This window comes from Rana temporaria, chromosome 6 (assembly GCF_905171775.1).
Source record: "Rana temporaria chromosome 6, aRanTem1.1, whole genome shotgun sequence".
NCBI classification, from domain to species: Eukaryota; Metazoa; Chordata; class Amphibia; order Anura; family Ranidae; genus Rana; species Rana temporaria.
Window position 1 is genome coordinate 212,065,938 of NC_053494.1, and position 15,156 is coordinate 212,081,093.

General features: G+C 47.2%; 1 protein-coding gene across 1 annotated transcript in view; it reads left to right on the plus strand.

Moving 5' to 3' along the window:
• Window positions 1-15,156, plus strand: part of MAP3K2 (mitogen-activated protein kinase kinase kinase 2) — a 77,431-nt gene that overhangs the window by 12,590 nt on the left and 49,685 nt on the right. The window contains exon 2 of the mRNA XM_040358221.1: window positions 13,998-14,065. Within this exon, the coding sequence (XP_040214155.1) occupies window positions 14,062-14,065 (4 nt within the window). The 5' untranslated portion in view covers window positions 13,998-14,061. The remainder of the gene's footprint in view (window positions 1-13,997; window positions 14,066-15,156) is intronic.

Below are 15,156 nucleotides of genomic sequence, written 5' to 3' on the forward strand. Positions count from 1 at the left end.
ATAATAGGCTTGTCCCGATACCGATACTAGTATCGGGATCGATTCCGAGTAATGCCCCCGATGCCTCATCCGATACTTGCCCCGGAAACCCCCCGGCGGCCGCTACGCCGCATCCCCGCTGCCGCCGCCGCATCCCCGCTGCCGCCACTGCCTGGTTAATACGGCGGGGAACATTACAGCTTTCATTTGAAAAGGTGTAGTGTTTCCCGCCGCGCCGCGTATAGACACTCCCCCTTGCTCGGGTGAACTGTCCAATCCCGAGCAAGGGGGAGTGTCTATACGCAGCGCGGCGCGAAAAACTACACCTTTTCAAATGAAAGCTGTAATGTTCCCCGCCCGTATTAACCAAGAGGCGGTGCAGCAGCATGTAGGTAAGGGGGACATGGCTGCATATATGGGGGGGGACATGGCTGCACATGGGGGGGGGGGACATGGCTGGATATGGGGGGGGACATGGCTGGATATGGGGGGGGGGACATGGCTGGATATGGGGGGGGACATGGCTGGATATGGGGGGGGGGGACATGGCTGGATATGGGGGGGGGGGACATGGCTGGATATGGGGGGGGGGGGGGACATGGCTGGATATGGGGGGGGGACATGGCTGGATATGGGGGGGGGGACATGGCTGGATATGTGGGGGGGGACATGGCTGCATCTGTGGGGGGACATGGCTGCATTTGGGGACACATTTTAAAAAAAAAGTATCGGTATTCGGTATCGGCAAATACTTGAAAAAAAGTATCGGTACTTGTACTCGGTCCTAAAAAAGTGGTATCGGAACAACCCTAGTTTATAATTTTGTATCGTTTTTAAAAAAAAAAAAAAATCAATTTCGGTCTCGGCCAAGTGCATCCTGAATTTTCAGTTTCAGTAACGGAATTTTTATTTCGGTGCACCACTAACAGTAATCAGTGTTGTTGGAGAAAGCTGGCAGCACTGATCGTTGAGGAAAAACGCTGCAGGCCGGCTGTACACAAAACCGATCGATTAGACTTGTGTACAACCAGCTAGCCCCGTACATGTATCCTGCTGAACCGGCCGAACGTCGATCTATCGATGGACAGATTAACCAAGCATATCAAGCAGTATGGTAATCCCCTACAGTGACACATACTGAATACGATGTGCGGCCCCCTTGGGGGTACAAGGGGCTGCAGTTGAGGGCCCCTAATACCAGTAGATGAGCCCTGGTGCCCAGGCTGCAGCCCCTGTAGTCTGTTTTCCTTACTTAGACCAGTTAAGACTGGATTATGGTGGTGAAATGGGTTGGTGGTTTACTTCCTTTTTCTGCGCTGTCCTTCCATTCTTCTTCAGTTTATTTTTATTTTTTTAAATCTGATATTTTACAACCAACCGCGCTGTGAGAAATATCTAATGTAATTTTTAAAGCGGGGGGGGGGGGGGGGGGGGACAGAAAGGAGCACAAATGTGGGAGCACCAGGGTGGATTTGATTTAAATCGCTAGTAAAAAGGCTTGATTTAAATCATAATTTTTAAAGAACTGTCGCCTCCTGTCCCTGCTGTTGGCTCTTGCGCCTCCTGTCCCAGCTGTTGGCTCTTGCGCCTCCTGTCCGCCGCTGTTGGCTCTTGCGCCTCCTGTCCGCCGCTGTTGGCTCTTGCGCCTCCTGTCCCCCGCTGTTGGCTCTTGCGCCTCCTGTCCGCCGCTGTTGGCTCTTGCGCCTCCTGTCCCTGCTGTTGGCTCTTGCGCCTCCTGTCCCTGCTGTTGGCTCTTGCGCCTCCTGTCCCTGCTGTTGGCTCTTGCGCCTCCTGTCCGCCGCTGTTGGCTCTTGCTCCTCCTGTCCCTGCTGTTGGCTCTTGCGCCTCCTGTCCCTGCTGTTGGCTCTTGTGCCTCCTGTCCCCCGCTGTTGGCTCTTGCGCCTCCTGTCCGCCGCTGTTGGCTCTTGCTCCTCCTGTCCCTGCTGTTGGCTCTTGCGCCTCCTGTCCCTGCTGTTGGCTCTTGCGCCTCCTGTCCCTGCTGTTGGCTCTTGCGCCTCCTGTCCCTGCTGTTGGCTCTTGCGCCTCCTGTCCCTGCTGTTGGCTCTTGCGCCTCCTGTCCCAGCTGTTGGCTCTTGCGCCTCCTGTCCGCCGCTGTTGGCTCTTGCGCCTCCTGTCCCAGCTGTTGGCTCTTGCGCCTCCTGTCCGCCGCTGTTGGCTCTTGCGCCTCCTGTCCGCCGCTGTTGGCTCTTGCGCCTCCTGTCCGCCGCTGTTGGCTCTTGCGCCTCCTGTCCGCCGCTGTTGGCTCTTGCGCCTCCTGTCCGCCGCTGTTGGCTCTTGCGCCTCCTGTCCGCCGCTGTGTGCTGAAAACGCCCCCCTCGGCTTATACTCGAGTCACCTTTTTGCGCCTGATCTCCCGGACTTGGGGGACCCGGTACCGGCCGGCTGTAGGCTATAGTGGCACACATATAACCCCCACTCTTCCTGTACAAGTGTGCAAAGTTTTTCAAAGTCGGGCACCCCTTTCATAGACTCCCATGTTAAATCCTCCGGGGGCCGAAGTGGAAGTGAAGGCAGCCTGTTGTGTTCCCACATGTCAACACAAAGTGTAGATGGTTTCCAGTTCATGGTGCTGTAAAGCAGAGAGGTGTGTTGTGGCGCTCTTCTTCATCATTTTGGAAGGCACTGCATCCTGTACTGTGTGTGTTGTGGTTGCGTAGCGCTGTCCGTGCCGCCTTCAGGGCTATCTGATGTCACATTCCAGACCAGTCATGTGCTGTAGCTGTCAGTGTAAAGTGTGACTCTTTCTATAGCGTTGCATTACTATGTTTTCTGTTACTATTGTTCATCCCTTTTGACTAGGTCCTCTCTGATGTGAAGGTTGGTTTTGGTACTACTAAACAGTGATGTGAAGGTGCTAGCTAAAGTTTTGGCCCTAAGGTTACAGAAGGTTATTCTCCATCTTATTCACAGAGATCAGGCGGGGTTCATGCCTGGAAGGAGTACGTACGACAACATCCGGCGACTATATTTGCACATCCACAGGGCTGAGGCCAGGAAAAAGGGGGGCTTGGTGCTGTCTTTAGACGTACTAAAGGCCTTTGACACTGTCAACTGGTCGTTCCTGTGGGAGGCCATGCACCGAATGGGCTTTAGCGCCCGATTCATCAGGTGGGTCCGCTTGCTGTACACCAATCCCAGAGCCAGGGTTAGCACTAATAAGGATGTTTCCGATGTTTTTACCTTGCAGAGGGGTACCAGGCAGGGCTGTCCGCTCTCGCCACTCCTGTTCGCATTGGCCATTGAGCCTTTGGCTCTGGCGGTGCGACAGACGGCTGAGGTGGCCGGGATCTGTTACGGTTCCCTCTCTGAAAAGATATCACTATACGCGGACGACGCCCTGATTTACCTCGATGGTACGGAGCGGTCCTTTGTCTCTCTGATGAGGGTGGTGGAGGAATTTGGGAAGGTCTCCGGGTTGAGAGTTGGTTGGGAAAAATCGGTTGCATTCCCTATAGGCCCTATGCTTGATTATTCCTACCTCTCAAGGTCCAAATTGTCCATTCAACCTACCTTTAAATACTTGGGGATAAATATTAACGCAGACCTGTCTTCCTACGAAACTCTAAATGTTACCCCAATTGTTGCACATATGGAGACTAGGCTCAAAACCTGGACCTCCTTACCGCTCAACCTTATTGGCCGGGTGAACATTTTCAAGATGATTTACCTACCAAAATTTTTATATGTGTTTCGGGCATCCCCTATTTTTTTGTTAAAGAAACTTTTTAAAAAACTTGACTCGATCCTTTTCACCTTTCTGTGGCAGGGATCGAGCCCTCGCATGGCCAGGGCCTCTCTCCAGGCGGCTAAGCTGGAGGGGGGTCTGGCTTGCCCTAACCTACGTCGGTATTTTATAGCGTCTCAACTAACGTATGTCTATGATTGGTTCCTGGAGGCCTCCCCATCATGCTCCACTGCTCTACTGACTGCTCAAGTGGGCTCCAGGGACTCGTTGGTCGATGACCTTCTCAGGTCAAAGGCAGGACGATGCTCCCGTTACGCTCCGTCGGAGGTTGGCTGGTTGGCGTGGCACGAGGGCAATGGCTTGCTCACTGATTCAGGTGGGGTATCTCCTAGGGCCCCCCTATGGTATAATTCAAATTTCCCTGAGCTCCTGGGCCATCCCGACTCTGGGTGGTGGACCCAGGTTGGGATCACGCGTGCTTCCCACATTTTTATCAATGACCGGTTTCTTTCGTTTGAGGAATTGCGGGCTCGCAATGGGGTACAGGCGAAATTTCTATTCAGATACATGTCCCTCCGCCATGCGGTTCGGGCACAGTTTGGGGGTCTGGCCCAGGGGCTCACAGAATCGCCTCTGGAGGCACTCATGTCCTACTCAGACATAGAGAAATTGGTCACAGCGTTCTATACACGCCTACAATCAGTGGGGGTTAAACCCTTTCAGATTGCTCAAAGAAAGTGGGAGGTGGATATTCCGGGGCTGTCCGAGGAGGGGTGGGAGGAGGCCTCGGAGGCGTGCTTCCTTGATCTTATAGGCTCTAATGATCAATACATACAATTTAAGTTCATCCACCAGTTGCATTATACTCCTGCCAGCTTGGCCCGTATGGGTCTGAATCCCAGTGCTTCCTGCCCCAGGTGTGACTCCACTGAGGCCGACTATTCACATATGTTTTGGTCATGTCCCGCTGTTTTATTATACTGGAGGGAATTATTTTCTTTTTTTAAGGACACTTAACACATCTCTGTTCCCCTCGCCCCGGAGACCGGATTGTTGGGGGTGCTCAATGACTCTGTACCTACCACCCATGCTCGAACTTTAATACGAATTGTTCTATTCTATGCCAGGAAACTGATTTTGTTACATTTGAAGAGTGCCTCTGCCCCGAATACCCTAATGTTGTATCGTATGGTGAACAAGGTATTACCTATGTTTAAGTGTATATATAAGGGAAGGGCCTGTCCCAAGAAGTTTTACAAGATTTTGCAGCCCTGGTTGGACATAGCGGACTCCTTTTGGGGGGACACCCCTCTCTCTCAGCCATAACTGGCTGCGGGTGGGGGGGGGCTCCGGGCGGCCTGGGCTGGGGAGTGTGTGTGTGGGGGGGAGGGGCTAGGAGGCCAGTATGGTTGTATGTGGGTGTGAGCTGGAGTGAATGTTGGCGGTGTATGATATGTCATGTTTCTATCTGTTCCTTTTGCTGACAGCCAAATGTTTGCGCCGGTGGACCAGCTTGGGCCCAGGCTGGGTCACCTGGCGACAAATTATCCCTCCGTTGAGGGACTGGTGCAGCTATGTTCCGGGAGGGGACGGGGCATGGGGGTTTGAAATGTTTGTTTCTATGCCATCTCATGCTGATTTTGTGACAACCATTGTTCCCTTTCTTCCTTTACGGAAGTGTATGTCAAAGTAAAACCAATAAAAATTGTTTTAAAAAAAAAAAAAGGTTGGTTTTGGTATGTGACTGGCTATTTTTCTGGCCTGTAGCACTGGGTAGGAAATGCAGAAGAGTGTACATTACATATGGTGAGTGTTTAGGTGACGGAGGTTATTTGTTGTGAAATCTGACGCTGGTGCCGTCCTGACTTGTGTGAGGTTTAATTTCGGTGATGAAATCTGTGTGTGTGTGTGTGTGTGTGTGTCAGAGCAAAGCTTCCCTTTTTATGTGGGATCTGTTGTTTTACTAATACAAGAGCATCGTCTGCTCACGTGTGTAATGCAACACCTTCACCACACACTGGTTGGTGTTCGTTTTTATTAGGGTTGTCCCGATACCACTTTTTTGAGACCGAGTTCAAGTACCGATACCTTTTTTCAAGTACTCGCCGATACTGATACTTTCTTTTTCTTTTTATGTCATGTGACGGTGGCAGTATTTATTTATTTTTTTAAACAGCGCTTTTCTTCTTTTAACCACTTAAGCCCCGGACCAATATGCTGTCTAAAGACCCAAGGGGTTTTTACAGTTCGGGACTGCGTCGCTTTAACAGACAATTGCGCGGTCGTGCGACGTGGCTCCCAAACAAAATTGGCGTCCTTTTTTTTCCCACAAATAGAGCTTTCTTTTGGTGGTATTTGATCACCTCTGCGGTTTTTATTTTTTGTGCTATAAACAAAAATAGAGCGACAATTTTGAAAAAAATGCAATATTTTTTACTTTTTGCTGTAATAAATATCCCCCAAAAACATATATAAAAAATTTTTTTTTCCTCAGTTTAGGCCGATACATATTCTTCTACCTATTTTTGGTAAAAAAATCGCAATAATCGTTTATCGGTTGGTTTGCGCAAAATTTATAGCGTTTACAAAATAGGGGATAGTTTTTTTCATTTTTATTTTTTTTACTACTAATGGCGGCGATCAGCGTTTTTTTTTTTTCGTAACTGCGACATTATGGCGGACATTTCGGACAATTTTGACACATTTTTGGGACCATTGTCATTTTCACAGCAAAAAATGCATTTAAATTGCATTCTTTATTGTGAAAATGACAGTTGCAGTTTGGGAGTTAAACACAGGGGGCGCTGTAACATTTAGGGATCACTGTGTATGTGTTTACTAGTGTAGGGGGGTGTGGCTGTAGGAATGACGTCATCGATCGAGTCTCCCCTATAAAGGGGATCACCTGATCGATGCGCCGCCACAGTGAAGCACGGGGAAGCCGTGTTTACACACGGCTCTCCCCGTTCTTCAGTTCCGGGGAGCGTTCGCGACGGAGCGGCTATAAACAAATAGCCGCGCCGTCGTCCCGGATCGCTCCCCGAGCGGATCGGACCCCCCACCCACGTCTAGCAGAGGACGTACAGGTACGTGATTGTGCCTGTCCGTGCCATTTTGCCGACGTAAATGTACATGAGGAGGTCGGGAAGTGGTTAAACATCGCTTTCTTCTTTTTTTAAGGGGGGGGGGTGGATTGTCGGGGTGTGTGTGTGTGTGTGTGTGTCTGTGTTTTTTTTATAATATTATTTATAAAAAAAAATTATTCCAATTTTTTTTTCTTTTTTAGCAGCCCTCTGGGGGGGGGGTCTTTTGTGAGATATCAGGGGTCTTAACAGACCCCTGACATATCCCCTTTAAAACAGAGAAAGGGACTAAGGACACAGATTCCCCAGTCCCTTTCTCAGCAGCCTCAGCTAAAATGAATGGAGAGAAGCTTCTCTCCATTCATAAACTGAAGCATCGTAAAAACAGGTTACGATGCTCAGTGATGTGAATGGACAGTCGGTGATCACTGACTCTGTTCATTCGGAAAAGGTAGGAGCCGGATTTAGCGGCTCCTACCTCCGCTCTCCATCCTGACAGATCAAGGGGGGGGGGGAGGAGCACGGAGGGGGGAGAGAAGCATGGAGGACGGGGGGGACAGGACGGACAGGACGGGGGGGACAGGACGGACAGGACGGGGGGGACAGGACGGAGGACGGGGGGGACAGGACGGGGGATGGACGGAGGGGGGCAGCAGGGAGGACAGAGAGGGGCAGCACGGAGGGGGACAGGACGGAGGAGAGGACGGAGGGGGACAGGACGGAGGACAGCACTGAGGACGGAGGGGAACAGGACGGAGGACAGCACTGAGGACTGAGGGGGACAGGACGGAGGGGGGACAGCACTGAGGACTGAGGGGGACAGGACGGAGGGGGGACAGCACTGAGGACGGAGGGGGACAGGACGGGGGACAGCACTGAGGATTGGGGACAGGACAGAGGACGGGGGGGGACAGGACGGAGGGGGACAGGACGGAGGGGGACAGGACGGAGGGGGGCAGCACGGAGGGGGACAGGACGGAGGAGAGGACGGAGGGGCACAGGACGGAGGAGAGGACGGAGGACAGCACTGAGGACGGAGGGGGACAGGACGGAGGACAGCACTGAGGACGGAGGGGGACAGGACGGAGGACAGCACTGAGGACTGAGGGGGACAGCACGAGTACAGTCAGCGGTGATCGGTGTGGATTTGTGGGAAGTTACAAGCACCGATCAGCGCTGTATAACTTTAACTAAAGCAGCAGAAAAGGGGGCAGATCAGTGCTTGTAACTCCCCTGCCGCACCGATCACCCTGACTGCCCAAGTATCAGGTGAAGCATTGGAGCATTTCCCCAAATACAAGTACCCAGGGAAATGCTCGGTATCAGTACCGATACTAGTATCGGTATCGGGACATCCCTAGTTTTTATGTTGGTCAAGTGCATGTTGGCATCGCAGCACCACCCGCCACGGGAGGGCGCTGGTTCGCAGAAAGGATGCGTGGATCGCGCTTCAGCAGGCCACAAAGCCACTGCCTCAAATTTTGGCCAGCTCGACCTGAGCCTGCAGGGTGGGACGCATGGCAGATATCCAGAACGTTGCTGTGGTGTAGCCAAGATGCAATTTTCATTGCGACCTGGCACCTGGTTTTTGTCGAGCCTTGGGATAATGGAATATTCCTAATCTCTGTTTTATTTCATGGTTGCTGTGAGATTGTGTGACTGCAGTGTATGTTATCTCAGCTTGTAGAGCTTGGATTCATTGAAGGAGTTTACCAAAAATGTAAATATTGCAGAGTATACAGCCTTGTGCTATGTTAATAAACTCCATTTTATGCTGAATTAAACTCCAATTACCGTATATACTCGAGTATAAGACGACCCGAATATAAGCCGAGGCACCTAATTTTACCACAAAAAACTGGGAAAACTTATTGACTTAAGCATAAGCCAAGGGTGTCCATCTGCATGCCTCACTGTGCCCATGACCAGACTTACATTTAACATGGGAGTCTATGGAAGGGGTGCCCGACTTTGAAAAATCGGGGCTATATGTGTGCCAAGTTTGGGGTCCATGGGACCTACAGCCGGTTGGTACTGGGTCCCCAAATTTACCAGAGAAATTACCGTTTAACATGGGAGCCTATGAAAGGGGTGCCCGACTTTGAAAAATCGCTGCTCCCCGGCCGTAGGTCCTCCGGACAAAAAACTTTGCACACTTGTACAGGAAGAGGGGGTTATATGTGTGCCACTATAACCTATGGCCGGTACCGGGTCCCCAAAGTCCGAGAGATCAGGTGCAAAAAGGTGACTCGAGTATAAGCCGAGGGGGGCATTTTCAGCACAAAAAAAGTGCTGAAAAAACTTGGCTTATACTCGAGTATATATGGTATTAACCACTTAAGCCCCGGACCATATTGCTGGTCAATGACCGGGCCACTTTTTGCGATTCGGCACTGCGGTCGTGCGACGTGGCTCCCAAACAAAATTGGCGTCCTTTTTTTCACACAAATAGAGCTTTCTTTGGTGGTATTTGATCACCTCTGCGGTTTTTAGTTTTTGCGCTATAAACAAAAATAGAGCGACAATTTTGAAAAAAATGCAATATTTTTTACTTTTTGCTATAATAAATATCTCCCAAAAATATATATTAAAAAAAGATTTTTTTTCCTCAGTTTAGGCCGATACGTATTCTTCTACATATTTTTCGTTAAAAATCGCAATAAGCGTTTATTGATTTGCGCAAAAGTTATGGCATTTACAAAATGGGGAATAGTTTTATGGCATTTTTATAAATATTTTTTTCTTTTTACTAGTAATGGCGGCGATCAGCGATTTTTATCGGTACTGCGACATAATGGCGGACACTTTTGACACATTTTTGGGACCATTGGCATTTTTATAGCGATCAGAGCTATAAAAATTTATTTTTTACTATGAAAATGCCACTGGCAGGGAAGGGGTTAATTATGTTCCCTGGGTGTGTTCTAACTGAAGGGGGGGTGGGACTGACTAGGGGAAATGACAGATCGCTGTTCATACATTGTATGAACAGACAGCAAGTAATTTCTCCCCCTGACAGGACCGGGAGCTGTGTGTTTACACACACAGCTCCCGGTTCTCGCTCTGTAACGAGCGATCGCGGGTGCCCGGCGGTGATCGAGCCCGCCGGGAATGCGCGTCGGCATCGGGTGAGTGGGGGGCGCCCCTATTGGCTGAACGGCGAGATGACGTAGATCTACGTGATCTCGCCCAGCAGAACCGACCTGCCGCTGTATAACTGCGGCGGCTGGTCGGCAAGCAGTTAATGTATCCTAAATTTTATTAAAATGTGATAAAAATACATCTTCTTTAAGAGAATCGGTAATTCACTTCCTGGTTCCCTATTGCGCATGCGCGACTCGGACTGCGCAATGCCACTGGTCCCTGTTGTCTTCTGAGACCCGTGTGTCCACCAGAAGACAGCACGGGGGGCGCCAGACGTGGCGTAGACTTTTGCAGATAATGAAGGGGTCTATGCCCGAAAGTGGGTGCAAATACTGGTCTTGGGTATCTGCACCCCCCTTCCCCCTGAAAGGTGCCAAATGTGACACCGGAGGGGGGGGAAGGAATAAGGACAGCGGAGGTTCCATTTTTGTGTGGACCTCTGCTTTAATACTGTGTATTGCCCCCTTTAACATCAATGACAGCTAGAAGTCTTTTGTGGTATTTGTGGATGAGCCTCTTTATCTTCTCAGATGGTAAAGGTCTTGGCAAAAAGCCTCCAGTTCCTGTAAATTCTTGGGCTGTCTTCTATGAACTCCCCAGAGTGGCTCAATGATATTGAGGTCAGGAGACTGAGGCCTAGTACACACGAGAGGATTTATCCGCGGATACGGTCCACCGGACCGTTTCCGCGGATAAATCCTCTCGAGGATTCCCGAGGATTTTGATCCGATGGAGTGTACTCACCATCGGATCGAAATCAGCGCCGAAATCCCATCGCGATGACGTGTCGCGCCGTCGCCGCGATGATGACGCGGCAACGTGCGCGACGCTGTCATATAAGGAATTCCACGCATGCGTTGAATCATTACGACGCATGCGGGGGATTCATTCGGACGGATTGATCCGGTGGGTCTGTACAGACCAGCGGATCAATCCGTTGGGATGGATTCAAGCGGATAGATTTGAAAGCATGTCTTCAAATTTTTATCCGCTGGAAATCCATCCCAGGGGATAAAAATCCGCGGAAACAGATCCGCTGGATTGTACACACCAGGGGATCTATCCGCTGGAGCCGGTCCGCGGATCAATTCCAGCGGATGGATCCTCTCGTGTGTACGGGGCCTGAGATGGCCACTCCAGAACCTTCACTTTATTCTGCTGTAGCCAATGACAGGCGGACTTGGCCTTTTGTTTTGGATAATTGTCATGTTGGAATGTCCAAGTACGTCCCATGAGCAGCTTCCTGGCTGATGAATGGAATGTTCCTCCAGTCGTTTTTGATAACATTCTGCATTCATCTTGCCATCAATTTTTACCAAATTTCCTGTGCCTTTGTAGCTCAGACTTCCTCAAAAGAGTAAACTTTGTCCCAGAAGGTTTGAGTCTTGCCTCTGTGCTGTTTGGCGTATTGTAAATGGGATACTTTGTGGCTTTTGCATAGTAAGGGCTTTCTTCTGGAGACTCGACCATGCAGCCCATCTTTCTTCAAGTGCCTCCTTATTGTGCATCTTGAAACAGCCACACCACATGTTTTCAGAGAGTCCTGTATTTCATCTGAAGATATTTGTGTGGGTTTTTTTGAAATTTTCCTGAAAGTTGTGGCTGAAATTTTAGTTGGTCTTCCTGACCGTGGTTTGGTTTCAACAGAACCCCTCATTTTCAACTTCTTGATTAGAGTTTGAACACTGCTGATTGGCATTTTCAATTCCTTGGATATCTTTTTATATCCCATTCCTGCTTTATACAGTTCAACTACCTTTTCCCAGAGATCCTTTGACAATTCTTTTACTTTCCCCATGACTCAGAATCCAGAAACGTCAGTGCAGGACTGGATAAAAGATGCAAGGGTCTGTCAGGAGTCCAGAAACTCATTGACCCTTTATACACACACACTAATTACAAGCAAACAGATCACAGGTGAGGATGGTTACCTTCAATAGCCATTCAAACCCCTTTGTGTCAACTCGTGTGCATGTTATCGGGCCAAAATCACCAGGGTATGTAAACTTTTGATCAGGGTCATTTGGGTAGTTTCTGTTGTGATTATGATATAAACACATTTGATTGATAATAAATGGCTTCAGCCAAACACTAACCATGAGTGACAGAAAAGTTTGTGTTATCATTCATATTCTCTGAAAAATGGCCAAGAAATCATAAATTCTGCCAGGGTATGTTAACTTTTCTTGCTTTCCCCTTTCTTTCTTTCTTTCTTTCTTTCTTTCTTTCTTTCTTTCTTTCTTTCTTTCTTTCTTTCTTCCCTTCTTTTTTTTTTCTTTCTTTCTTTCTTTCCCTTTTTCTTTCTTTCTTTTTTTTTTTCTTTCTTTCTTTTTTTTCTTTCTTTCCCTTTTTTTTTTTTTTTTTTTTTTTCTTTCTTTCCCTTTTTCTTTCTTTCTTTCTTTCCCTTTTTTTTTTCTTTCTTTCTTTCCCTTTTTTTTTTCTTTCTTTCTTTCCCTTTTTCTTTCTTTCTTTCTTTCTCTTTTTTTTTTCTTTCTTTCTTTCCATTTTTCTTTCTTTCTTTCTTTCTTTCTTTCTTTCTTTCTTTCTTTCTTTCTTTCCTTCCATTTTTCTTTCTTTCTTTCTTTCTTTCTTTCCATTTTTCTTTCTTTCTTTCTTTCCATCTTTCTTTCTTTCTTTCCATTTTTCTTTCTTTCTTTCTTTCCATCTTTCTTTCTTTCTTTCTTTCTTTCTTTCTTTCTTTCTTTCTTTCTTTCCATTTTTCTTTTTTTCTTTCTTTCTTTCTTTCTTTCTTTCTTTCTTTCTTTCTTTCTTTCTTTCTTTCTTTCTTTCTTTCTTTCTTTCTTTCTTTCCATTTTTCTTTCTTTCTTTCTTTCCATTTTTCTTTCTTTCTTTCTTTCTTTCTTTCTTTCTTTCTTTCTTTCTTTCTTTCTTTCTTTCTTTCTTTCTTTCTTTCTTTCTTTCTTTCTTTCTTTCTTTCTTTTTTTCTTTCTTTCTTTCTTTCTTTCCATTTTTCTTTTTTTCTTTCTTTCTTTCTTTCTTTCCATTTTTCTTTCTTTCTTTCTTTCTTTCCATTTTTCTTTCTTTCTTTCTTTCTTTCCATTTTTCTTTTTTTCTTTCTTTCTTCCCATTTTTCTTTTTTTCTTTCTTTCTTTCTTTCTTTCCATTTTTCTTTCTTTCCATTTTTCTTTCTTTCTTTCTTTCTTTCCATTTTTCTTTCTTTCTTTCTTTCTTTCTTTCTTTCTTTCTTTCTTTCCCTTTTTCTTTCCCTTTTTCTTTCCATTTTTCTTTCTTTCTTTCTTTCTTTCTTTCTTTCCCTTTTTCTTTCCATTTTTCTTTCTTTCTTTCTTTCTTTCTTTCTTTCTTTCTTTCTTTCTTTCTTTCTTTCCCTTTTTCTTTCTTTCTTTCCCTTTTTCTTTCTTTCTTTCCCTTTTTCTTTCTTTCTTTCCCTTTTTCTTTCTCTCTTTCCCTTTCTCTCTCTTTATCTATCTCCCTAATTTTTTATTTATTATTTTTTTGTTTTTGTTTTTGTTTTTTTAAGGGCTTGAATCCCAATACTAGTAGACCGCCCTAATCTCAAAACCTTCTCAGACGAACATTTTGGGAACTCCCCGGAGAAGTCTCTTTGCTATGAACGCTCCAGTATTTAGTGTTTTAGTCGGCACATTATGTTCTGGTGTATTTATTATTTTTATACTACAGAAGAGATGCACGGCCATATTAAACCGAGGAACCCGATCTACTCACAGAGGGAGCCGACCTTTCAGCAGACCTCATAGCTGTATTATTTTGGATAGAAATCTTTTTATTTATTTATTTTTTACGCATGCTTTTTTTATTTTTCCAGTCTAACTGGTTTTCATGTCTCCATACTTGGTCTTTTGCATTCTGATCTTGTTTGTGTCTAAAGCTGCTCTCCCCCCTTGTGGTCCTCAGGGAATTATGGCTAAGAATGTAGGGAAACCCTTGCATTGTACCGTGCACATGGCGGAACGGCGCAGTGTTTACAATCTTTTTTTATATGAAGCTTTTCTTGGACTCTGATATAGGAGGGATGGAGGCTGCATTTTGCATTGTTTCAAATTTACCCCAAACCCCAATTAATATTGTTCCTTCTGTTCTTCTAGGAGGAGAGACTTCACTGCCCATGGGATCTCCTGCCTGATATACTGCTTCTTACCGGCTGCCATTATGGGTAAGTCTTTATTTTTGTCTGGTGATAAGGCAATGGTTCTTTGCAGTATTCTATATGTACAGAGGCAGTAGGCTCTTTCAGTTCACCACAGGAAGCTAGGAGCTCACTGGATTTCTGAAAGATCAGCAGGTATTTTTCCTATCATTTTTAACCACTTGTCGACCAGACTATAGCCGAAAGATGGCTACAGTGCGGTCACCCAGTTCTGGAAGGGCGCCTTTTGACTTCTTCCCATAACCCTGCCCCCCCGCACACCCTTGGGGCGCACATTACTAATTACTGCCCTTTGGACACAGCTGATCACCGTAAAAGGCCAATTGCAGTAATCCTTTCCCATGTGATCAGCTGTGTCCAATCACATGTAAACAAATTCTGGTTACCAGCATTTTATTTCCTCTGCGCTGTCACTGTGTGAGGAAAGGAAAGCAAGTAACCGGCTATCCTGTGACAGGGGACAATGGACATTTACACTAATAATCCATGCCCTGATTATCAGTCTAGCCCAGTGGTCGCCAAACTGCGGCCCGGGGCCAGGTGTGGCCCTTTGCCTGATTTAATCCGGCCCTTGGAGTGCTTTTTTATTCATTGGCACCAATGATGGGGCAGAATTCCTCCCAATGACACCAATGATGGGGCAGAATTCCTCCCAATGACACCAATGATGGGGCAGAATTCCTCCCAGTGATGGGGCAGAATTCCTCCCAATGATGGGGCAGTATTTTCTCCCAATGATGGGGCAGTATTTTCTCCCAATGATGGGGCAGTATTTTCTCCCAATGGATGGGGCAGAGTTCCACCCAATGGATGGGGCAGAGTTCCACCCAATGGATGGGGCAGAGTTCCACCCAATGGATGGGGCAGAGTTCCACCCAATGATGGGGCAGAGTTCCACCCAATGATGGGGCAGAGTTCCACCCAATGATGGGGCAGAGTTCCACCCAGTGACATTAATGATGGGGCAGAATTCCTCCCAATGACATTAATGATGGGGCAGAATTCCTCCCAATGACACAAATGATGGGGCAAAAGTCCTCCCAATGATGGGGCAGAATCCCTCCCAGTGATGGGGCAGAATTTTTCCCAATGACACC